Below are 25,225 nucleotides of genomic sequence, written 5' to 3' on the forward strand. Positions count from 1 at the left end.
ATAACGTATGTACTGTGCAATCCCTAAAATAAAGTAAGGTAACTATGAGCCTATGACACTATCGCCCCCTCCATCGCGATGACACAATAACGTCGAAAACGTCCGCCAAGTTCCTTCGTTCACATATCTCCCATGAATCATATTTCCCAGATTCGTGATTGACAGTTGTTCGTGGCAATGCAATCATGCATATGCAAGCTGCCAAACTGCTTGCTGGAGGGAGGGGGGTGGGCGGGGGGCTCAGGTGGTGGTGGTGGTGGTGGCTACACCGCTACTATCATGGGCTTCGCTGGGGGATGGCGGGTTTCCCGGTCTTTGCGCTGGAAACTTTGATGGAATTCCTAGAGGGGAAAACAATAATCATCCTCCCGCAAAGCTGGATACACAGGGAAAAAGCAAAGAAACGATCGCAGGATAGGGCGGGTTTCTCGAGATCAGGAGGGGTAGGCATATGACTCGTTCTACAGATTGGAGTCTGCCTGTAAGTTGAAGGAAAGAGGGATCTGTACTGTCTTAACAATCATGTTCAACTAGTAAATCTTTGTATATAATTATTCAATATAGACAGTGAGATAGCACATATAATTCTGACAGGAAAAAGGGGCTCAATCCCAAGAACGCATTGATAAACAAAATCGATCACTTTTCTTCGCTTTTTGAAACCTCTCCCACAAAGCCACAAAGATCTTGCCGCCCATGCTGCTGCGCGGCTGCTGTTTCGGTTCCCCATTTCTTTTGCATTCCGATCTAAACGCCACAAGAGAGAAAGACGCTCAGCAAGCAATCCTTCGGACTTGGAGGAATGTATCGCATCGCCTCAGGTCCCATCCAACCCCAGTCCACATGATCCACGATCGTAAAATCATGGCAGTGAATCGGTCCAGTCGGTTTGTCCCGCCGTCTGCTTCCAATGATGTACACAGACTGACCATGAAGCTTCATGCGGCAGAAGCAAAGGCCTTGTCTTTTCCAAGTAGTACAGGCGCAGCTCGGTTTCATTGTCAGTCGCGGCTATTACGCTACACACAAGTCCAAGCGGCGACTCAATTTGCTGCCATGTCGGAATTGCGAGAAAATCGGTAGAGCGTGATCAATTTTGTCTACCAACCAATGCGACCTGTAGCAGGAAAAGCGCCTAGGACTTTTGCAGCGCGGCGACTCCGTCGCTGCTGTCAAGCAGACCAGCCTCCTTGACCAGATCGTAGAAGCGGCCCTCCTGCTTGATCAACGCGGCAGGCGTGTCGAATTCGACTACCCGACCCTTGTCCAGCACCACAATTCGATCGGAATCGATGATCGTATTGATCCGGTGCGCGATCGTGATGATCGTTCGGTCCTGGAAAATACTGCTGCGCAGTGTACGTTGCAGCAATGCATCCGTTTCCACATCCACCGCCGCCTATTGATGACAACCGTAAGCTTCCAAAACTGGAATGAAAGATTTGAAAAAAAAGGAGACCAATAGGGAAAACTCACAGTTGCCTCGTCAAGCACCAAAATATTACTGGGTGTCAACAGTGCTCGGGCAAGTGACACTAGCTGGCGCTGGCCTTGACTAAGGTTGGATCCTACAGCAACTAAGTTAGTTTCGGCTCTCCAACCACATGTAATGTTGGCAAAGTGACGCAAGGCAGAAGGAAGAAGACTTGCCTCCTTCCTGGACTTGGGCATCCAGCTGTCCCTCCATCTGCGCAACATGATCCTTCAAGCGGGCGTGTTCTAACACGAACTAGTCAGCGATCGTCCTCGTATGTAGTGTAGCTCAGTCTAACTTACCAAGTACACTCCAGAGTTCAGTGTCGTCATGCACATGTCTTGGATCCAAATTGTCCCGGACGGTTCCCTCAAACATGGCTGGATCCTGGGGAATGATAGCGAGACGGCTCCGCAGGTCAAACAGGCCAATCGTCGACACATTCAATCCATCAATGCTAGAACAACATTAGCGGGATCACAAAAGCTTGGACAGCAGTCCTTACCTGATGTGGCCGCTATCAGGTTCGATGATGCGGAAAAGTGCAAGCGTTAGCGAGCTCTTGCCTGCACCCGTGCGACCAACAACTCCAATCTTCTCGTGAGGCTTGATGTCGAGTGTAATATCCTTAAGCACGAGATCAAGTCCGGGACGGTAACGGGTGCTGTAGTTGTTGAACGTCACCGCACCTTGTGCTGGCCAGCCAATAGCGGGCCGATGCTTGAAAATCACCTCAGGCGCTTCGCTGGGCAGGTTTGCGTATTCCAGGACACGCTCAACCGAGACAATATTAGTCTCGACCTCGACCGTCTGCCGTACGATCCAGTTCAACGACTGGGTGATCTGGAGAGCGTAAGACATCGCCAAACCGACCATTCCGGCAGATAGTTTGCCGCCAGTAGACACAGACACAATGGAAAGTGTAGCAGCTGTCAAGATGATCACTGAGCCAATGAATTCTAGGCGGACAGCTAACCATCTATTCGCACTAATAGAAGGGAAGTAGGCACGGATGTTTGCATCCATACGCCACTCGTTTTCCAGTGTGAACCTGTCCTCTTGCTTGTATGCGCGAATGGTCGAAATTCCGCCCAAAGACTCCTGGAAGTGTGCGAAGATTGGGCTTCGAGTCACGCTGTCCAAGCGCTTGAGTTCGCGAGAGGTGCGCAAGTAGTATTTCTGATAGCTGAAGTAGACCCAGCCCAGAGGGAAGACAATCAAGAGGAACGCGGGGGTAGAGGAGGCAATGACCACCATGGTGAACAATGCTTTGGCCGAGTTGCCAAACAGCTGTAGCTTCCGTTAGGTGGACTTTCCTAGAAATTGGCGCTTTGAGAGACTCACCATGTTGAACGTCCGCGCCAGTACCTCATCGATACGATACACGTCACTTTGTGTGATAAATCTTGTCAGTTTCATGTCGATAGACGCAGACTTAACAAGCATCTTGACTAACTCACCTCGAGAATCGATTGAGAATACGTCCGGACGGGGTGGTTTCGAAGAAGCTCATGGGGGAGCGGAAGATGGCAAATGCCATGCGCTCGTGGAGCTTACGCGAGGCCTGGATCTAGTTAGTGGCTGCAGATTTCTGGGGGTATTGCAACATAAACATACCTCGATAGAGCAGAAGATCCACAGAATGAGATTTTGGAGAATGACCAGAAGAGAAGAGCCCAAACCAAAGGCCAGATAGATGCCGATGTACTTGCCGTTGGAAAGGTTCGGCTGCTTTTCACTGAGCTCAGACCAATGCTTAAGCCAGTAACTTCCAGCAACCTGGGCGGTTTGACCTCCCAAGAGGGCCAAAAGATAAAAGCCAACAGCAATGATATTACTGTTCTTGGCGTATTCACCATAAACACTCCATTTGACTTTGCCCTGCTGCGATGTTTCCTGGGTCTGCTTGCTTTTGAGGACATTCTCTTCATCTCCAAGCTTGCGTCTGGGGCCCTTCCAGGTAGCAGTACTAGCACGGCGGAGAGTGACTGTGCTCTGCCTCCGATCAACACTAGCTCTGATAGGTGCAAGAGAGCCAATTTCGCGCTCAGCTTCCTCTGGATCAGAAATATCCGAGTCACCAGTTTCGATAACAGTAGTAGACTCGGAGCTCTCGCTAGCGGGATCACGGCTCTCGCTGCCAGAACCCTCGTCATCCGAGTCATTCATTGTGGTGCGAACCAAGTTAGCAACTTCGCCCTTCATAGCCAGAAGCTGCTCGTAGGTTCCCTTCTCAACCAAAGTCTTGTTACGTAGCAAGCCGATGAAGTCCGCTTCCTTCAGAACAGGGATAGCATTTGTGGCGAGAATCCTTGTCTTGCTGGCAAGAATACCATTGCGACCCAGAACCTGGTTGATCAGATGGCGTCCCACATGCTGGTCGACCGCAGACAAAACATCATCGAGCAGGTAGATATCGGCGCGAGCATAGACAGCTCGGGCAAGGGTCAAGCGGGCTTTCTGACCACCAGAGAGGGAGATGCCTCTTTCTCCGACCTCGGTCTGGTCACCGTCGGGCAGGTTCTTGAAGTCGTCGGTTAAGGCACACGCTGCCACGGTAAGCTCGTAGAACTGAGGATCCCACCGATGTCCAAAGACAATATTCTCGCGGACGCTAGCGTTCATAACCCAGGCCTGTTGCGCGACATAAGCGACGCGGCCACGGACAATCACCTCTCCTTCGGTTCTCCACAAGTCGCCCAGGAGCGATTGAAGCAAAGAAGATTTTCCGGCACCGACGCGACCGACGATACAGCTGAGTTCGCCCTTGCGAGCACTAAAGTTGATGTTCTCAATCACATGAGTGCCTTCGTATCTGTTCCAGGTGAAAGAGGCATCCTGGATCCGAACAGACTCATCTCCCACGTGGGCCACGGTTTCCTCGCGAGTGACAGCATCGGTCTGCAATTCCTCAGCGGTGAAGTAGTCTGTGAGACGCTTGACGGCCACGGAAGCCTCAATAACCGCGGTAATCACCATTGGCAGAATCGACAGAGGAAACGTAAGCATGTTGAACAGGGTGAGTGCTGGGAAGACAATGTCGGTGGTCAAAGGCTTGTTCGATGTCAAGGCATAAACAGAGAAACAGGAGCACGAGACGAGGAAAGGAGTGGATTGCCATGTGAAATTGGCGATCGACTGGGTCGCTCCGATCTTGCGGAGTGTGTTCAGCTCCAGGTCATTACGGATGTGGCTAAGCTTGTTCATGAATGCTGTGTTCCAAGCATAGAGCTTGATGCTCTTGATGTTATTCAGGATCTCGGTCATAAGTCGGGATCGCGAATCCTTATTCTTCATCTGAATGAGCTGGAGCTTCTTCATCATGCGCGCAATGATGCCGTTAAGAGGGATCATGAGAATCATGACACCGATACCTGCAAACATGCTCACCCCCACAAGCTGATAGAGAGACAACATGCAGAGAGTGATCTGAAAGGGCGCCGACCAAAGCTGCACACCAAACTGGGTCAAATCAGACAAACGTTGCTGATCGACAGCCATGTGATTGACAATGTCACCTGTGGTCTTGCTTGTGCGACCTTCGCTTGACAGTTTCAGAGACTTGGCATAGATCATGGCAGTTAGACCAGACTTGACGCGCATGCCAGTGTCGAAGGCCCTTTGGAAATATTGGTGCAAGCACAGAGTCTGCGAAATTGACACCAGGAACATGGCAAGCGCAATGGCTACACCTCTAATGACCGGCTCAGGCTCCGGAGTTCCATACGAGTTGATGAACTTGATCAGAAGACGGAGCAGTTGCGGCTGAACGAAGGCCAAGGCATCGCTGCCGCACTTGATGATCGCACCACGGATGAAGGGCCCACCAAACGCTCTAATCAGAGCCAGTGAAAGTGAAGGCTTGCTTTTCTGCAATTCTTCCTCCCATTCCTCGTGGAGAGCGCCCCCGGTTACACCGGTAGTGTCCCGACGACGGAGATTCCACAGATCATCCTGGGTCAGAAAGTTGTTGTAACCAAACTTCATCATCGGGGTCATCCAACTGAAAGTGAGAACCGAGAAGATATCCGCGTACTCGTAGGGACACTCATCCTCGTCTCCGAGCGCATCGTAATCACTTTGCTTCTTCGGAACCAGATACTCGAGTGCAAACTCCAACAGAGCCAGCCCCAAGCTCACATTGAAGCAAACGAAGTATGGCAGGCGATCCTCGTACAGTTTACGTGAAATGAGCGACCGGAGTTTGATTCCATAACCGATGCAGAAGAAAAGCCAGTAGAAAAGTACGACGCCGTTGGGCTGTCTGCTGCGCCAGTGTTCATGATATTGCACTGCGAAGATGACTCCGAGAGAGATAAGAACGAGGACCGAGCTCCAGAAGCGATAGTCGTCAAACCAGGTATTCGGGTAGGATTCGATTTGTATGGCGGCCTGGAGAGCAGTGGTGAAGATCAAGGCGGACAGAACAACCTAAGGAGGAAAAGGACGGTCAGATCGCAACATATCATTCAGACGGATTGGCGGGTGAATTCGTACCAATTTCGCATAGAAGTGCCAGTTTTTCGAGACTGGCTGAGGCACTCTCTTCTTGAGCAGGAGCCAAAGGGCACCTGCACCTGCGATAATGCCCCAGACTGCAACCAAGGAGACTCCAAAGTCGAGGAAACACGGGGTCAGGTCGAACCTGAACTGACTGAGAGGTCCCCAGCCTTCCGGATCGTGGCAGAATGGCTGCAGTTTGGGGGAGAGGAATGCTGCGTTCGGGGTGGAGGGCAGCAGGGATCCCCGGCTGGAATCCCCGAGGATGGACTGGGAACCACCGCCTTCCAACATTTTCCCCGGCTGAAGACTACCGTAATCCCAGCCTTGGATCGCTCGTCCTTTCGGACCTGCAAGGGAAAAGAGGACAACGAAAAAGGGAGCCCCCGAGATGCCGATGAAAAGGGCCTGGAGGGAAAGAGATAGCTGGAAGATGAGAACGAAAGTTCGAGAGGGACGATAACGAGGGAAAAGGAAAGGCTGATTTGCTGACTGACTTTAGTGAGATGCACGCTGCTTACTAAATGCCACGGTCCAAGCTTCTGCGCAATACGGAGGCGTTACCGGAGACCGGCCTTTTACCGAGAGCTGCAAGTACTGTACGCCCGGCGAGTTTAGTTGTGTGATAGGGTAGTCAGTTAGAGCTGTGAATCACTATTTTGGATGATTCTGAGAGAGAAGAGAGCCACGACAGTCGGTCAGGGTTGCGTTGGATTCTGCGCCTTGATCTTGGGAAGAATCAGTTGATGGACGAAGTCGATATGACATAATCTGAACTGCTCGGGGCTGTCGGTCTTGGCATCTCGACTGGGGTCCTTTCGAAATCAATCGGGGCAGCAAGCCGGCTCACTTTGGCACTTTAAACTACTCTACTGTGAAGATTCAGATCTTGACTTCCACATGCTGGCTATATTCCAGCAGCAGTCTTGGTAGTGTACTACATCCCATGCTGTGTACTGTCGGTCCACCTTGGCCGTGTTCCCTATCAAACTAGGTAGGCAAGAGTACGGAGTACGTCGTGGATAAGAAAAATCTAGGGTGCAATTACTCCAATCAAACCGCACTGATCGGGCCAAACCAATCTGTCCAGGATGGGCCAGAAGCACTCGAGACTCGCCTAATCAAGATTCGAAATCCTAGCACAGTTGAGATTTCACCTTCCAAGCATGAGCATACAGCGAGCTTCTGGGGATATGCACTGCCAGCGGTCAGCTCAGTGATCCTCACTGGACTTCCTCTGCTGCGTGCCACACCTCAGGGCAGGCTATTGAGAGAAGTGGTAATTTTAGGTAATTTCCTCCGAGCAAAGCTTCGGTGTTTATCTCCGGGCGGGTCGAGCGGGTTCCATCCACTGCAAATCCCCAGCAAGGCCCAATCAGAATGCCGAGGTTCCGGAGCATGTCATCGTAGATTCGAATTGCGAGCCTCACCGCGCAGCATTCACCAGGTTTATAATAAGAATCAATTCCTATAATAGTACAGCTCTGTGCCTGACAAGCCCCGATTGAGGCTAGTCGAGACGGTGAAGCTGTCTCAGGTTCATTCCAGCAGGCTGAATGGCTGCAGTGCACATCAACCACGGAGTTCGGCAGCCAAGGACGGATTACATCATTTATTGGTGTTCGGGCCCGACGATCTTAGGCCTTATCTCCGGAGTACGCGTTTCCGAGAGCATTGCGAATGGAGTGACTATCTCATACACGACTGTGAGACTAGTGACACAGCTGCATAAGCAGTCTTCGGTCCTTCTTGACTGAAAGAAGCATTCAAACAATAAGATTTTATGCTAGAATCTGGGGAAGAAAATACATCAGCACTCACAAACATCAAAGTATTCCATGTGCAGCGTCGTCAAGACCAACGCCGAAAGTCTCTGGCGGAGTCGGTCTACCTTCTCACGCGGGGAACAAATGATGCAAACTGCAGCTGCGCCTCGTGGCGAAGGCGGTGAGGTGCCAGACAGCGGGGTTCATTCCGCCGGCGTCATTCCGTCATTCCTTGAGATTCACTTTTGAAGAACCATTTGCCGCGACTCGAGATCTCAAGTGGTTTGATGATGGTTGCAGAAACCTCTGTGGAAGACCTTCTCAGAAGGCCTCTGTACGGTACGTCTAAACCCCTCTTTGTCTACTACCCCCAAACCGTACTTTTCGTTTGCGCGACGCGCCCGCTTGCTGACGCACCTGAAGTTTATGATCTGCCGCAGGAGATTCTTTCAACCTTGACCACCAAAAGCGGCGATCAACCACTCGCACTCAGAGACGGCAGCGATGAGACTTCCACCGAGCCGGACGAAGTAGTGCTGGAACATGCAGTAGCCACGTCAAATAGCTGTTCTCTCTGCAAAGTCACCTACGGCGATGTGCAGGGACAGCGCGACCATGTGCGGTCGGACCATCACAAATACAATCTGAAAGTGCAACTCCGGGGCGGTCCGACGTTAGATGAGGTGCAGTTCTCCAAGGCGGTTGGCGAGCTCGACGAGTCTATATCGGGGTCGGAGTCATCCGAAGGAGAGAACGAGGAAGAGGAGACCCAGCTTACGGCGCTTCTGAAAAGACAGGCCAAGATTTCCCAGGAAACGCAGGAGGAAGACGAGTCGCCCTCGAACAAGAGGTCCGGCGGCCGGCCTCCGCTGTTTTGGTTTTCGAGCTCTGCACTACCGTCCAACGTTTCGCTCGGTGTCTACCGGAGTTTGTTCTCTGAGGCTGAGCAGGATGAGCCGCAGCATCTCGTCGCTTCTCTCCAGAAAAAGCAACTTGTGCCTATCAATGCGCCCCGAAATGGCGCCGACGAGCAAGCGAAACCGCCCGCCCCCAGTCCTCATATCTTCATGTGCATGATTGGTGGCGGCCATTTTGCCGCAATGATCGTGTCGTTGGCCCCCGAGATTCATCGACGACAAGGAGGCATTGAAGACAGACAGGCCCGGGTGATTGCGCACAAGACATTCCATCGATATACTACGCGAAGAAAGCAAGGTGGCTCGCAGTCGGCGAACGACGCTGCCAAGGGCGCCGCCCATTCGGCGGGTTCCAGCCTGCGACGATACAACGAAGCGGCGCTTGAGAAGGAGATCCGAGAGCTGCTGTCTGATTGGAAACAGCTGATTGATGAGGCAGAGTTGCTGTTTGTACGGGCTACCGGTAGCACGAACCGGAGGATCCTGTTCGAGAAATACGAGGGACAAATGTTGAGGCAAAATGACCCGCGGCTGAGAGGGTTCCCGTTCAGCACGCGTCGGGCCACCCAGGCCGAACTCATGCGGTGCTTCAAGGAGCTCACTCGAGTTAAAGTGAGCCAGGTTGACGAGGCTGCCCTTGCAGCCGCGGCCGCCAAGGAACGCGAAGAGGATTCCAAGCCGTCGACACCGCGACCGCAGCCGCAGAAGCCAAAGATCTCGAAAGAGGAAGAGGAAGCTCTACTTCATACCACGCAGATCCAAGCCCTGATCCGGCGCTCTAAGATTCCCGCATTGATGACATACCTATCCAAGAATTCCATTCCTTCATCCTTCCGGTTTCAACCCTCGGATTCCCAGCAGAACTTCCGCTGTCCCACTGCACTTCACCTGGCGGCGAACCTCAACGCATCGGCCATGGTCCTCGCTCTTTTGACCAAGGCTGATGCAGACCCGACGACAGTGACTTCCGAAGGGAGAACGGCTTTCGAGCTTGCCGGTGACCGTGCCACGCGGGACGCTTTTCGTATCGCTCGCCATGAGTTGGGAGAGTCCAAGTGGGACTGGGCCGCCGCAAAAGTCCCCTCACCCATCTCCAAGGACGATGTGACCCGACGAGCGGAGCAGGAGCGGAAGAGCGCAGAGGAGGAGGAAGCCAATCGACGCAAGGCGGCGATGGCCCGTCTGCAGAAAGAGGAGGCCGCCCGGGCAGCTGAACAGGCGTCCCGGAAGCCGGTCGGTAGGACCCTGGGGGCTGTTGAGAAGACCGCGCAGGAGAAGAGGGAGGAGGAGATGCGCGGGATGACGCCGGAGATGCGGATGCGACTGGAGAGAGAGCGTCGCGCGAGGGCGGCTGAAGAGCGGTTTCGACGGATGCAGGGGGGGAGTTGACCTTTGGAAAGACGGACAGCATGGTGTAGCGTTGCCAGTTACGAGAGCATCTGATACCTTTAATTATAGACGAATGATATGCCGTGCCATGATCGTTTAGCTGTTGGCAAACACTATAAAATCACACGCCGCATTCGTAAAAAAGCAACACAGCTGCGTCCACCCGGCATGGCATAAATGTTTTTCTACAGCCTGCCACTGCTCCGCTGTGGCTAGGTGGTTTCAGCCTTCGAGCTGCTGCTGTTGTTGTCGTCCGTTACTATGGTGATGAGTTAAGGGCAGCGGGGTCGTTATAGATTTGATTGTAAAAGGAATCAGGGTAAATGGGCCGCGTGAGGAGGTAGTAGTCCCAATACTCGGTTGTGTCCTGACTTGCCAGCTATTGGGAGTGGAGGTTCGGTCGCACTTAGGGTTTGTTTTCCAGGGGTAATGCGTTGGGTTGGGTCTGCGAGTGAGGGTGCATGTTCTTCGCTGGATGTGATACATGGCGTGTGTGTTAATTTTTACTCTTTGATACGGGGCGAGGACTGACGAGCGCTGCAGCAGGTGTAGCTTCAGGACGGTTCCTTCCTACATATATTCACTCGAACGCTGTTATCGCGCGGTGTGCGCAACAGCAAGCAAGGCGTGGCGTGGCACTGGTTCATAAGTAACTCTGCTGCTCCGACTACCTGCTGGAGTTTCAATGTACAATCTCCCAAGTCAAGTTCTCATGCACCGCAGCAGCAACAGCAGGAGACTGTCAAGGCAAATTAGATTATCTCGTGAAAACTACTGCGCCGAGGGAGAGCCAACCAAGACTCGATTACTTCACGGGACTGCGCAGTGCACGTACACCCTACGACTCTCTCATGAGCAGATGACTCCTATCTCCACCGTGTGCAGACATGACCATCATCGGCTATCTTATGTCCTTCAAGTTGCTGTCGGCAAGTGAAATTTGCTGTGTGAAAACCTACGATTCGTACGATAGCATTGACACCTAGTAAACATTCTAAGTTTCGGAAGATTGATCACATCAGCCCATCACCGAATCAATGGTCAGGGGTTTCAAGTCAGAAAGGCTGTGAATATCAAATATGGTAACCTTACCCATTAGTGGTGTTTGTTCTACCCTCTTCTCGAGGGAGCCCAATACCCCAGAGTCCAACCGCAAAGTGCAAGCTATCCCAATGAACGAGTTGTCAAGGCCACATGTCAACGAGTGCGCGAGGATGCTGAGTCTATTAGACCCATTCACAGCAGCTCTGAGCGAAGCTGACTGGCAGCAATCATTGTTGTCCATTTGTTGTTGTCGATAACAGGGCTGCCGTTCGCACTTGTGTCCAGCGAGACCTGCAAGCCCCTGCTCCAGCTCTCCCATCCCTGACCATACAAACAATGGCTCTGATAGTAGATGCTTGCTATGAACTAGATTGATGTAAGGGTTGATTGCGAGTCGTCGTCACTGGAGACAGGCTGGATACGGCAAGGGAGAAGATAGGAAGTCTCATATTCAATCGTGTAGACGAGCTACACACTTTGACAGTGGTGTCGATGCAAGTCATTCACAACCTGGTTTAATCTACTTCTTCACCCTAACAGAATCGCCGACATTACTGTACATAAATAACACTACTCACTTCCCAAAAAGTCATGCCACAAATCAGCCACCCGCGTCCTTGCTATGCAAATCTCATACGCCCTGGTGTTCATACGTTTGCACAAACTCATATCTATAAGCCCATCCCTGGTTATACAAGGCTAAACAAAGCGCTCCAAGAGTCAAAAAAACAGGCGTCGACCGTAGCGGGGAATTGTGCGCAACGACCTCGAAAACAGCAATACGATCAACGGGAGCGCAACCTGTCACAAGCCGCCGACCTTTCGATTGGCTTTGGCCTGCATCCGCCTCATGGCCTCCCGATGCAACTCACTCATATCGCTGCGCGGCGGGCCCGATGCACCGGCGTGAGCACGGCGGTGGTGGATCAATGAACTATGCCGTTGTAGCGACTGGACGTAGGGTGGTGGACTACGATCAACTCCAGTGGCGATGACAGGCCCATCCTGTTTCGCAAGGGGGACTCGTTTATCTCTGAGATCCTCCATGATTGATTCGCGCCAGGCAGCCATCGCTGCCGGCATGTTACTAGATGATTGGCCGTTGCTGGGGTGTCTCCGGGGTATCGGAGTGGGGATATGTGCCTGCGGTGGACTCTGTATTGTCTGTTGATGTAGCAGCGTACGGCGCTGGGAGAGCGGCATGTCGTCAGTCTCTTCGAGGTTGCCGGCAAACGAGTATCGCGGCGGTAGTGAATCGATGGGTGCTTGCCAGGAACCGGGGCTGTTCCGCGCAAAGGGGTCGAAGTTCAAAGAGAAAGACGACAAGCGATTGCGCATCATGTCCTCTCGCACGGCCATGAGCGGAGGGGGTCCTCTCCATCGTGGCTTTGGAGGCTCAGGCTCGTCCTTGGGTTGTTCTGCCCCAACAGCATTGACAAGCGGCACATGTGTCAGACTGCCTAGCTGCAAGGGATCTGGTGGGGAAACCGATGCCTTTTTCTTGGACCGGCTTGGATGAAGGCCCTGTTGTAGGTATGAATCACCAGGGACCCGGTGACTCTTGGACCTAGCTAGGTCTTTGACCTTGCGCTCTACGGCCGGGGGCGGCTGCGCATTTAGCGGTGTCTGCAGCAGTTCTTCTACCTTGACTGGTGCTGCAATTTCGTCCACCTTGGGGACAACTTCGGGTTCCTCCTCCTCGACAGGCGTGATCGGTTCGAGCTCGGGCACCTCTGCATCAGCGAGTTGTTTTGCCCATTCATTGGTGCGATAGGATTGAACTACTCTGGAAGTCTGTTTTGGAAGGTGTTTCACAGTTTTCTCATCCAGTTTGGGGGGCTCCGGAGGTTCCACAGGCTCTTCCGGCTCTTTCTTTTGTTTCAATTCGTGCTCATGTGGTTGAGTGGATGCCGTGCTTTTCTTGCGAGTAGCGTTGAGCTTTTCATTGTTATTCGCGGATGTTGGTTGATCTGGATGTTCGGAAAAGCATTCTTGGGTCTTTTGCTTGCCATTGTTGGTAATATTCTCGTCTTTGTTCTCTTCCTCAGGACGAGGTGCCCCAAGTCGCGAATCCTGCGACTTTTTCGACTTCTTCTTAGATGATTTTGTCCCTGTCTTGCGCTTCTTGCCTTCCGACTTGGGCTCAGCAGTTGCTACTATTTCAGTCCCTCCGGTCTCTTCTCTCTCACTTGTCATTTTACCTCCGGTCTCGGTGATCTGCTTTTGCTCGGAAGTATTCTCTGAATTTCGTCCCGATGCAGGACTCACTTCGCCCTTCACTTCTAGATTCTTCTCCGGTGTAGCACATTGTGAGCTGGGATCAGTGGATTCGATTTTGGCAGCTGGCGGTTCGTTTTGGTGATCATTGCTTTCAGAAACTTGAGCCTGTTGTCCATTTGTGACTTCTTCCTGAGGTGATGGCTCAGCCCCACTGGCTCCGGAATCATCCTTGTAGTCCACGGGTGCGTGCTTTTCATCCTGTTGCTGCGAATCCTGACCACCAGACTCTTTGACTGCATCTGGCTCCTTGATCTCCGATTCTGGGTTCACTTTGGTGTTACCCTCATCTCCCGCAGGAGTCGCAGGAGTCGCAGGAGTGGGGTGACTCTCGGAAGTCTGGTCGCTGCCAGCATCCGGAATGCCATCCGAAGACGAAGCAGTACCATCCACCGAGACCAACGCCTCCTTCGACTCCGAGCGAGGAATCTCACCACTGACACCCCCAGCCTTTCTTACCAGCGAAGTCCTCGACATCCGTCTCGAGCGCTCTGACCCGGCGTCTGACCCAACAAGAGCAGTGACATCCGAGCTCTTGTCCTCATCCATCCGAGCCGCGGCTGCGCCGTCAAATAGTTTCAGGGGAACAGTACCTTTACTTCCATCTGCACCCTCTGGTTCTGCGTGCCGGCTGCCCGCACTAGCATCCGAAGTATGTGACTCGGTGTCACTATCCTCGCCGCGCTCCCGGCAGTCCGAGCACCGATAAGAACTGTACGACGAGGCTGAGATACTCCTCACCTCAATGGCATCGCCCTTTTCCATGGCATCCATCTCATCAATTGGGCGCTTGGAGTCGCCCGGCAGCTCGGGTGTGCTCGACGACGGAGAGCCATCCCCGTACTTGGCCTCCCACTCCTTCCGCTCCTCCACGTTGTCTTCTTCTAGTCTACGGCCGACCTCGGCTTCCGCTTGTTCGTGATGCTGTCGCTCCTGGTCGCACTTCTCTTTCTCCTTCTGTCGGCGGTCGCGGACAACTTTCCACAGGCGTAGCTGGGAGACGACGCCCAGAAGAGCGACAATGACAGTCACGGCAAGTTCAACGCGGATGTTGCGCGTAACCGGGTAGGTATGATTGCCCAGGGGAAAGATGTCGCTGTTGAGGTCTAAATTAATATCAGCAATGCAAGCATGTCAGCGTTACCCACTCAGCATGATTCAGTTCCTTCCACGCTGCTTGGGCGGATTAAAGGCAGGAGCCAAACTCACTCCAGATGTAGAGCCAAAACTCTTTTAGCCCCGCACGGCTGAAGCAGTCAATCCCCAGGGCTACAGCAGTGCCGCCGGAGATCCCTGTAGAAGCCATCAATCCGTACGGTCGCGTGTATTGACTAAAAGACATGGCATAGAAGGCAGCTGACATGGCGCCGATGAAACCACTCTTGGCGTTCGTGTCCGTCAAGAGACCTCCGGGTTTCAATGAGAGAAGCCACATGCTAGCACAAAACCCCCCGAGAAGGCATCCAAGACCTTCGGTTAGTTCCTTGAAGACGATCGCAAGCGCACCGAATGTTGCGCCAGTGAAGAAGATTGCGACCAGGTATGCGCCCTGGACGGCAACCCGCACTGGTGGGCTCATTACGTAGACGATAAGGACCTGCGAGAAAGCAGCCGGTTAGAGCTCAGAGCCAGTAGTTGAACTCAGGTGAGGCTAAACACATACTGTAACCCCGAGACTGGTCAGGAATGCCGTGGATAAGAAGACTTGAATCCTAAAAGTGAAAGTCAGCAGGTGTGGTATATATCTCGTTGATGACGCCCGGGAACCCACCAAAGATTTTGAACCCCAATCAATGCGAGCACAGCTCCGGCTGCAAGCAGAATGAAGCCAGCAATCCCCAGAGCTGGAGTGACTTTGGGTTGCAATGGAAGATCATTCGGATCCGTGGGTGCCTTGCTCTCTGTTTCACATAGCCAATCAGCATAGGAATAACAATGCGCTATAGCCGATGAAGTCAAAGACTGCGCCCGCATTGTCGAGGTCAGGCCTCACCATTGCTTGTCACGGATGTATTCGATGCGGCCAGAGTTGTGGAGGCTGGAATGGTGGCGTTTGTGGTCCTAGTCGCATTACTCGCGGCTTCTGTCGCATGGCTGATCGCGCCTGTTGTCGTGCTGCCATCCGTAGCTTGCGTCAGGCTACTCGGAGGAGTATCATCTCGGGCAGTGATGAGACCATTGAGGGCCTCGCGTGGGGCATGCGAGGTTTGTGCTGAGACAACGAAGGATAGAGTTGGCACAAAGTAAACGGCCAGCGTTAGCAAGAAGAAGAAGCGCATGGTGAGTAGCTTGGAAGGATAGATGGATTTAGAATCTGCTTCCGTATTCAGCGAATGACCCAATGGGCGAATTATCTGGTTCAAAGCGATTCGTGGCCGTCTGGGACAATTCCAGCCAACATGCGGGAGTTGCGATCGAGCTGCCTGGCGGTTGCTATTCACATAACTGTCATGTGGGCGACCGACAGCATGAAGGACAGCGTGATCGCCTGTCACAAATAACTGGAGACACGCAAGTAGGTCTGAGAAACGTGGCTGTAGATTCTGAGACAAGGTGGGCGCGAACGTATGGTTTTCATTGACACTATCAAGTATATGTACCTATGGGAAGGGACGGGTGGGGACGCAGTAAACGCGAAGGCTTGGACCTAGCAGATCTACATGGACCTGAAGAGAAACTGTCTTTGATTCGAGCTCAACCCTGGTAGGATAGTCGAGCACGCCTCTGTCAAGGGCCCAGAGAAAAATAGACTTGATGCACGGCAGCTGCGAGATGGCCCACTTATTGGAGATGAAAGGGCAAAAAGCAAAGTAGTCGCATGGTAGTACATGATAATTGAAAATTTCTGGCAAGGATCCGCCCCTGGTGTTCATCATGCGAAATCTTTCCGGGAGTAGATCGTGCCAGGCATGATGAAAAGCAGGCCATCTGCTTGACAAACGATACCAAGGGAAAACGGACCGAGGCATACTCAGAGATCGCCAGTGTGCATGTTTGGAGTCATCAGGATAAATTCACGCTGTAGTTTAATAGGGCCAGTGATGTCTTTGTCCAGAAAAAGCTCTGGTTGAGGCTTGCCATCATGAACGCCGTGGCATGCGATATACGAGAGAAGCGGGCCAGCCAACAATTGGCTCTGCCTGGAGGATTATGACATGTTGCGCGAGAAGAATACCTAGCGTCGCCCTCGTCACTTGTGGCCCTCTCCAGTCTAAATTAAAATTTTGAAAATGAGCGCTAGACTCCCATGTCGTACGGAAGAAAGAATGGATCTGGGGATGGATGGATGCTGGTCAGATTTCCTCCGTCAGTGATAGACAAGAACGACTCTTCTAACCGCTAGCGGTTAGGCTGTCCGTGTGATCGGCTGCAAGAAGCGACATATCTAATTTCCTTCGTCAAGCGCTGGGCCCATCGGCCTTGAGCTCCCACAGCGGCGATGCTCATTGGGACTGGAGAGTCAAATTCAGGTCGCACCCAGTGGTGCATGGGTTTGTGGCTAATATCCGACGTTTGGTTTGACTCCCAGGGGCTTTCCGTAACTATCGTACCCTTTGGGCCATACATAGGGTTACAGAGTCACCCTGGACAGGTGGATGGGTGGAGAGACGGGTTCGACCCGATGGTCATGCCGAGGTGCATCCTGAGATGCGCAGTACGGTAGGCATGATGAACATAGGCTCCTCGTCCTAAGCCGCAGCGGCGTCGCAAGCATTAGACGGAAGTTTTCGCGGAAACGCTGGGCATCAATTTTCGGTCAAGCAGGCATCAATAGAACTATGCACGATAGGTGCAGTGAGAAGGCTAAGTGACCGGCTAGTCCTGTAGAGAACGCCTCCCTCTACTAAGCGAGGGCTGGGTGTACGCCTTGCTGTTTCCTCAGATAGCTTTGAGATCTGACGTCTCACAAGCGGGCCCTGCACAGGAAGTTGACTATTTGATGACCGTCAACCTGGGACGGCAGAGACTCTCCACGCTTTGGTGCGATTCTCAAAGTCAATGAATGATATATGCATGCACGACCACATCTATGATAAAAAGCGGAAATGGGGCTGAGTCTGGCCGGTATCGCCGGTGTGGCAACAAAAGATAGCGATTATGATGCTGATGAGGAGGAGGAAGATGGATGGGAGGCATAGTTACTAGGAGTATGTGCGGTGTCACGTGTCGTAGCCACAAACGCGGCGCGGTGCGGAGAAAGCGAGCAAGACTGCCAAGCCTGGATGTCTCTTTCCCCCAGCGACAAACGCATCCTCATACGATATTCAGCCTAGAGCCAATCTTTTGAACTTACCATTCCCTTGACCCTCCCGATCCGCCCTCACACACACACACACACAAACACATCCACCCCCCACGCCCACATCATGTCCGCTTTCCTGTCCTCGCTGCGTCCTGCACTCCGCGCCACTTCCGGTGCTGCACAGGCTGCGCGTTCCTTCAGCTCCTCCTCGTCGCGTTCCGCCGCGAAGATGATGATTACCGGTCGTCTTACGGCCGAGCCCGAGTTGCACGTCACCGCCTCTGGCCAGGAAATCGTCAAGTACTCTGTTGCTTCGCATACCTACAAGGCTGACAAGCCCGCGAGCTTTTTCAACATTGGGGCCTTCCCCGAGGGCAACCAGAAGGATTTCATCCTCAGCCTGCCAAAGGGGTGAGTGTTCGCCATCCAGGGAAATTGCGGTTTCAGAGGACGTACAACTGACCCCGTCTGCTCTCCTATAGAACCCTCGTTTTCGTCGAAGGAGATGCCTACATGCGCCAACACGAGGACAGCAACGGCAACAAGAGACAGACCCTCAACATCCTTCAGCGTGAGCGCCCAGCCCAGAACCTCGTCCAGTCCCAATATTCTGATTCATCTCTTCACGAAACACTAACAATTTATACCGAACCAGGCACTCTGGAGGTCTTGAGACGCCCTTACATCCCCGCTGAGAACAGCGAAAGCGACGGTACCAACTAAGCCACAGTTTTTCAAGCAAAAACCTCCCGCAAGCACAGGCGCGTTCATCGATAGTATACATACCCTTGCTGGGGACGTATTCTTCCCACCGCATTACGAATTGAAGGGGAGGGATGGCTCCTCTTTTCATCCAAGAGAGATACCGCTTCCCAAAACCGGAGCAGAGTTAACTTTTCTTTGTCTTTCTTGGGAAATTATCTCTTGCTTGAGTCAATATCGCGATAGATAGGCATGAGCGCACTGCTTGCTGCTCGTAGCAACTCCCCTCTTTCTTTTGCCTGTTATACCCGGTCGTTGGCACAGACCGTATGTCGCTCAGTTCTGGTTCTGGTTCCACGTTGCTGCCAATGCCCTTTGTACCTAGCCAAAGCGTGTTATGTTTTAAATTAACGCAACTAACGTGTCTGTCTTGCGCCGCTTGTTTTGTTTCTATCAATATCTGGTCCAGCATGCAGCATGTGATGGATCGGGCGCATTGACTGCATCGGCTTTGCTGTAGATATGCACCGTAGATCCTGGATTATCATGGCTAGCGTCGTCAGTCATTTTTCATGGACAGTGCCCGTGGTTGCAAGATGCTCGGCTGGCTTGCATGGTGAACTCTCTTGTGCGTGTAGCGGTGCGTCAACCCTCGGTGAGCTGGCCATGCAGCATCGCCGGACAGTACACCCGATTCCACCCGGAACTTCCTCCTCTAATGGAGTGTGCACCCCAGCCTTGCTTAATCAAACTGTATCTGTGCGAGGAATCAAGTATCGAGAAATCAGTCTACCAGATCAGAGAAGACTGCGTGGCCAACTGACCAAGCAGGACGTAGAAGCTACAAAAGATACCTCAGGATTCCACATAACATCTTATCAGGCAGAGTCAACTGGTGTTCCCCAATGAATTACAAATCAGGAAGATGGGATGGAATGCCTTCAACGAAGTAAGGCTCGGACTACTATCAAGGAAAGAAATAAGAAGATAAGCCCCACGACCGCACTCGCTTTGCAATACAAGATCCCTCCTGTCTTCCTCTTCCGCCTCCAGTCGATGGTACAGCATCCTAAGCATACATCTCGCTCTGCTGGGTGATGACCTGCTTGATCCGGATGTGGTCGTCCTTGAGCGGTGGGCTGCATAGGTCGTTACTGTTCCGGCCTTGGCTTACGCCCGCCCACGCATTGGTTGAGACGGTGTTGGGAGTTGTCTCGGCCAACTGATGAAGCGGGAGCATCTTCCCCCGGCTGGCGGTCCCGTTGCGCTGCCACACACGCTTGTACCACGGGCCGCGCGGGGGTTGCTTGTTCGGAAGGGGGAAAGCTTTCTCGATGTCGGGGGTGTGTCGAGTAGTAGGTTGGAGATTGGTGCTGCTGTTGACATATGTTCTATTAGGGTTAGTGTGTGGCTCAGCTGAGGACGAGCTTGAGAAAGAAGTGAAGGCTTACCGTATTGCAGATGTCCGTTTCCAATGGAAGAGCAGCTTGGCTCGACTACTGGTTGAGCCGGTCGAGGTGGTCGAGGTGGTAGCCGACGAGGTCCGAAGGCAGGGGAAGCAATAGTGCAGACCCACGAAGACCAGGATCGCACGGTACATCTTCGTGGCATCGCGACCACTGCCAAAGAAGACGAAGAACATGAAGCCTGATGCGGCTGGGATCCAGCGGTCCCAGAATGCTTCGCCCATTGTAGGTACTTTGACGATCGTGTTCCAGGTCGGAGGATGGACATAATCCCAAGAGTACGCATGCCATGGTAGAGTACGTATGATGTTGGTAGAGACGACAAAGGTCTGAACAGGGATTATGCACAGTAGCATAAGAAAGGCGAGCAAGAAGAGCCGCACGAACCGGGATTTGTTCATGTTGCTGTTCGAGGACTGAAGGATGTCGCCGAACTGATTTCGGTACTTGCTGAGACGGCAGAGGACAATCACTGGTAATGTCAGACCTGAAATTGCACACAAGACTTTGAATTGACCTACCGCAGTAGTAGCCCGCGATAAGGCAAATGATCAATGGCCAGATGTAGGCCAGGGTTAGGGTCACCCAGCTTTCATCGTAACTATTGACGCAGCCAGCAATCGCGAAAACGAAGTACCGACTTCCCTGGTAAATGATTTGCGTGATCATGGCAATTGCAGGAGCTATGAAGCAAAACAGAAGCGTCATTCCCCGATTCCACCACCGTTGCGACCTGGTAGGGACCAGCGCCGCACGCCTGGTGTCCAGCACGCAGGCCAAACTGCGGAAAATGCAAACAAGGGTTCCGGGAACAGCAATATAACTTGCAATCATGATCTTCCCTTCAAAGTCGCAGAGGATTTTGCCATCCCACCAAGAACCCACATCGTCTGTGGGCCAGAGAATGGCGTTGACAATGTTGAAGACGTTCAAGATCATGTACCAGCAGATCAGGCTACTGGAAGCCACGTTGCGGTTCTTCCAGTGCAGCACCAGTGGCACTACACTCAGCAGTAACGAAAGGAAAGAGAGGACCGGAAGAAGTACTGCTTGCAAATGAAGCGGATAAAGCGGAGCGTCTTGGGCATTCATTTTGCGAAAGAGTGATAGTGATCGTGTAGGATGAGATTTCAAGACTAGGCACCGCGTTCTTGAGGCTTCTCAGCTGCTTGCTGGCTCAATCTGAATGTAGAAACTCTTGAAGAAGGGCTGTCATGGGTTTCTGTGGGATTGAGGAAGGATAACTTATGGTCATCTTGCTCGGGGCAGCGGCATCATTAAAAGATCCCAGCGGCGTCAATCTCCTCAATAAGGGGAAACAGCCATGTCTTATTGATGAAACCTGGAATAGACAGGTAAGAGGACTTTAGGCCTCTCACTGAGGGTCTATTTGAGACACCTACTTGTCAATTGCCGAGGGGGTACAGAATCAGAGCTATGCAAAATGAGCCGGTCAGTGTTGTGACCGTGCTATAGACGCCGCTGCGCCCAATCAGCCCAGCGTATTGAGCCAAAGCCATCTCGCAGAGTCTCAGAAGTAGGAGTCAATTCACTTATCAATGCTTGCAATTTTGAAAAGAAGAGGCCTGAGAACACAATTGCATTGGCAGAATAGGGATGTTGAGGAGGTGGAGGAGGAAGAGGAAGAGGAGCAGCAACTCAACCCGACCTTTCCTAATTCGGGTGTCAAAAGACTCACATCGTCTTCGCTCCATCACGCATCATTTCCCTTCGTTCCTCCTCCGGTGTTTTGGCTATTTGTCTCAAAAGATTCATTCTCACGGACTCGATGACTCTTTTCATAGAAAGCGGCTGAGAACAGCTATTTCTGGATCAGGGAGATATCAGCCAGTGGGATTGAGCTTGGAACTCCCCAAGGTACCAAGCCACCAGCCGTGTCCTGCACAAAGAATACTTGCTTGTGATCTTGTCAACCATGCCGAAGCTATCAGTCACAGACCAGCCCAAAAGAGTTTATACTCCAAAGATTCAATAAAGTACTTTGTCACCCCTGCAGGAGCTTAAATCAAGCTTACATCAATAGAGCTCAATACGCCCAATCCAATTTCGACCTTTCCGCCATTGAGTTCCTTTGATTCGATGGGCCAATTGCTCAACGTGTGCTTGTGATTCTTATGCCCAACCCTCCTTCGATGTCCTTCTATCATGGTGGTACAGTGGCCAAATGGTATACACGTACCATACAAGAACAGCCACTAAGATAATATGCCTCCTCGCCAGTTGCACGTATTTCTCTCCGACTCCATCCGGTCAATCTGGTGGCGTCGCTCTATTCTGAGATTACTGAGTTGGCTTGTCTTCGCGTTGTTTATTAGACTATTCTGTCCTTCATTGGATAATGCTACCATTATGGTCGGTGTGTTCATGCAGCCCCCTACTGCTATGTTGCTCTCCGCTGCAGTCCTCTGATATATTAAGAATGTTCCAGACCCGATAACAATCCGTTGAGAGGCGGTTGAAAGTCTGCAGGTTCTCTTCGATTTCTCAGCCTTTGTCCAATAAGTTCACTGATACTCGGAAACAAGCCGACTCTTAGTCTTATGGCATGACTTCCATGCAAGGATATTCCGTTTGGCTGTGGAATGCGGGGCCTCCATCTAAGGTGATGGTTCCTTTCCTCCACTTGTCACGTCTGCCTCCATTGATCATCTTGAATGATACCACTGATTATTTTACTTTCTGTTGGGGACGCATGTTATCATGATCCAATTCAGTCAAATACTCTTATTGGTTTGTATTGTCTCCAAGCCAAGGTGGACCCTTGTCGTCATGGCTAAGTAACTAAGAGTTAAGCCTAAAGCGACTAGTGCCCGCCCCCGGGCAGGCAGTGATCGATGATCGATTCGGGGTTCGAGCCATGGCTGCTTTAGCGTCGTACAAGCAAGATGCTAGATCTGCCTGACTCTCCCTCTATTTCTCCTTCTCCCTCGCCCCGGAAATCCCTCCCTTCCACTCCTTCTCTTTTTCCTTCCTGATCTTCTCTTTGTTCTCTACCTGAAACCCTTAGAAATCCATTTTCTTGCTTTCTTCAATCGTACCATGTCCGACCAGCCTGGCCCATCGCGGTCACTCCCCACACGAGACCACAGTCACAACAGCCCCCGCGTTCTCTCCCCAGATTCCACTAACCTTCGCCATCGCGGGCCAGCCCGATCTGCGACATTTGCAGAGGGCACGACCTCGAACCTGCAGACTCAGCGGCGCAATTCCACCTTTTCCGACTCGGTTTCAGAGGCTCGACATTCAATTCGATCCTCCACGGACGATATACTTTTTCCACGTGTAGCCAAGGGTGGTGACGTGGACCTGACAAATGAAGAATCACATTGGCACTCAGCTCCCTTGGGTCTGGCTTTACTGCCTGCTATTGCCGGGATTTTTTTCCAGAACGGCAGTGCCGTCGTCACCGACATCACCCTTCTTGTTCTCGCCGCCATCTTTCTGAATTGGTCGGTCCGATTACCGTGGTAATTACGCATCCTCCCACTACTTATTTTTGGATTCATTTTAATTCGAACAGGGATTGGTACCGTTCCGCACAGGCTGTGCGGCAATCGGGAAAACAATTCGAAACCACTGAGTTTCCATTAAGCCCAGAGCCAAATGATAAGCCTACAGGCGCCGACCTAGATGATAATGCTCAGTCGCCGCGTGTTCATGAACAGCCCCACTCTAGCAATGCTGCCGCAGCCACCAGAGAGCTACAGATTCACGAGCTTGCCGCTCTGGCCTCGTGTTTCATCTTCCCGTTGATCGGAACATGGCTCTTGCACACTATCCGGTCGAAGCTCTCGCGCCCGTCGGAAGGTTTAGTCTCCAATTATAATTTGACCATCTTCCTCCTGGCCTCCGAGATACGGCCTTTCTCGCATCTCTTGAAGATGGTCCAAGCACGCACGCTCCATCTCCAACGTATCGTCGCATTGTCCACCGAAGACGAGATCGACAAAGTCGACGCTCACAGAGTGCTCGACCTGACGAAACGTCTAGAAGAGCTCGAAGCCCATATTGCTGAGGCGGCCGCCGCACGACTTGCGCCAGGCTCTTCGAATCAAGCTGGACAACCTTCGCAGAACGATGCCATCCAGACTCTTGTATCCCAGGCTACCGCCGATATGCGCAAGAGCATTCAATGGGACATTGACGCCTTGAACCGCGCCGTCCGACGCTACGAGAAACGCACTACCCTCTCCACGTATCAGACGGAAACGCGATTTCAGGCTCTGGAGGCTCGCGTACACGACACGTTCTCACTGGCAGCTGCCGCGCATCGTACCAAGCCCCAGGGCCTGATCAACATGATTATGGGATGGACTTATACGGTCATCACCCTTCCTGGACAGATTTTCAGGAGGGCCATCAATCTTCCGATGCAGGTGATCCGAGGCTGCTTGCGGTACGGCGGGGAGAAAGTGCTGACCAGACCGGCCGCCTCCGCTCCACCAAATAAGGGCAAGTCACCCAAAGACCGCAAGTCGCAGCCTTCAAAGGGGACGAGACGTGCTGCGCCGCCGAGTCACCCGGTCGATACACGGACGCTTGATCCAATCAAAGAGTTCAAGTGAGACCTGTAGTGCACGGGTGGAGTAGAATCGACCGCGACATGCTTGTGTCCGAATGCTGAAGGAAACCAAAACATCTTGGGTAGGAATCTATGTCAACCGATAGGAATACTGCATGGCCTGAGTGTTATGTGATTCTTGGATTGCATTGGAAAGATCTGAATCAGCCCACGCGAAAGGCAATATCAAAAGACACCTCATGATGTTAATCCAAGCCATCCTTGTTGAGCTGAATGCGTTGATTTGGTACCTGAACATTTGTAAAATAGCATCTCAAAGTTGAATGTTATATCACAGCTTAAAATCGTCGGAACGGCCATGACTGTCGCAGTCAATTGCACCACATCTACAATCATCGTAACAACGTATCAGACCGGGATATTTCTGTCTTGACCAGCAGGAGAGAACTCGGCTCTTACAGCTACCTACCGACCGATCTACCATTTGTCCACTCCGGAACCCATCCTCCCAGGTCACCCTGATATTATACACTAGCCCTCAAAACCATGACTCGAATGCTTCCTACTCCCCAGTTACTTCCCACTTCCCCCCAATTAAAAACCCTAGGTACAACCTTGATATCTCGAAACAACTACATATAGCATCAACCAAAACAACAACGACAGAGTCTACGGTATAATTAGTTAGTATCGCGTGGGAAAGACATGGACCCAGCCCTCGCAGCTTTCTCCTTCTTGTTGATGCATAGATTGATAAGCGTATCTGCTGGCCCACTTACCAAGAAAGGCAAGATGGCCGAGTGGTCTAAGGCGCTGCACTCAAGGACCCTTCTATTCCTTCTTCAGACCTCCGCAGTTTGAGGAGCATTGCAGTCACGCAAGTGGCGTGGGTTCGAATCCCACT

General features: G+C 52.1%; 6 protein-coding genes across 6 annotated transcripts; 3 read left to right on the forward strand and 3 right to left on the reverse strand.

The window, feature by feature from the left end:
- Positions 1-1,135: 1,135 nt before the first annotated feature.
- BP01DRAFT_304994 (ATP-binding cassette glutathione S-conjugate transporter YCF1) lies at positions 1,136-6,268 on the reverse strand (the record flags this gene model as incomplete). The annotated part of the gene is made up of 9 exons (XM_025572184.1): positions 1,136-1,399; positions 1,477-1,594; positions 1,647-1,719; positions 1,777-1,931; positions 1,980-2,764; positions 2,819-2,864; positions 2,935-3,038; positions 3,092-5,905; positions 5,972-6,268. The coding sequence occupies 9 exons, from the start codon at positions 6,266-6,268 to the stop codon at positions 1,136-1,138; spliced, it is 4,656 nt and encodes a 1,551-aa protein (XP_025427713.1).
- A 1,728-nt stretch (positions 6,269-7,996) lies between these two features.
- On the forward strand, positions 7,997-10,132 carry BP01DRAFT_348341 (putative C2H2 finger and ankyrin domain protein). The gene is made up of 2 exons (XM_025573723.1): positions 7,997-8,079; positions 8,164-10,132. Exons 1-2 carry the CDS (start codon positions 8,028-8,030, stop codon positions 10,044-10,046), a joined length of 1,935 nt encoding a protein of 644 aa, XP_025427714.1. The 5' UTR covers positions 7,997-8,027; the 3' UTR covers positions 10,047-10,132.
- Positions 10,133-11,801: 1,669 nt separating this feature from the next.
- Positions 11,802-15,646, reverse strand: BP01DRAFT_326932 (uncharacterized protein; the record flags this gene model as incomplete). Its single annotated transcript, XM_025572897.1, has 6 exons — positions 11,802-13,525; positions 13,652-14,473; positions 14,577-14,964; positions 15,031-15,079; positions 15,139-15,268; positions 15,361-15,646. The coding sequence occupies 6 exons, from the start codon at positions 15,644-15,646 to the stop codon at positions 11,895-11,897; spliced, it is 3,306 nt and encodes a 1,101-aa protein (XP_025427715.1). The 3' UTR covers positions 11,802-11,894.
- A 2,088-nt stretch (positions 15,647-17,734) lies between these two features.
- BP01DRAFT_305000 (single-stranded DNA-binding protein) lies at positions 17,735-18,333 on the forward strand (the record flags this gene model as incomplete). Its single annotated transcript, XM_025572185.1, has 2 exons — positions 17,735-18,021; positions 18,093-18,333. 2 exons carry the CDS (start codon positions 17,735-17,737, stop codon positions 18,331-18,333), a joined length of 528 nt encoding a protein of 175 aa, XP_025427716.1.
- Positions 18,334-19,222: 889 nt separating this feature from the next.
- On the reverse strand, positions 19,223-21,192 carry BP01DRAFT_406625 (pheromone receptor). The gene is made up of 3 exons (XM_025578772.1): positions 20,300-21,192; positions 19,764-20,250; positions 19,223-19,703 (listed from the first exon to the last, which is right to left on the reverse strand). The coding sequence occupies exons 1-3, from the start codon at positions 20,868-20,870 to the stop codon at positions 19,382-19,384; spliced, it is 1,380 nt and encodes a 459-aa protein (XP_025427717.1). The 5' UTR covers positions 20,871-21,192; the 3' UTR covers positions 19,223-19,381.
- Positions 21,193-22,734: 1,542 nt separating this feature from the next.
- Positions 22,735-24,670, forward strand: BP01DRAFT_326936 (uncharacterized protein). The gene is made up of 2 exons (XM_025572898.1): positions 22,735-23,266; positions 23,320-24,670. Exons 1-2 carry the CDS (start codon positions 22,839-22,841, stop codon positions 24,362-24,364), a joined length of 1,473 nt encoding a protein of 490 aa, XP_025427718.1. The 5' UTR covers positions 22,735-22,838; the 3' UTR covers positions 24,365-24,670.
- The last annotated feature ends 555 nt before the right edge of the window (positions 24,671-25,225 follow it).

This window comes from Aspergillus saccharolyticus (genome assembly GCF_003184585.1).
Source record: "Aspergillus saccharolyticus JOP 1030-1 unplaced genomic scaffold BP01scaffold_43, whole genome shotgun sequence".
NCBI lineage: Eukaryota > Fungi > Ascomycota > Eurotiomycetes > Eurotiales > Aspergillaceae > Aspergillus > Aspergillus saccharolyticus.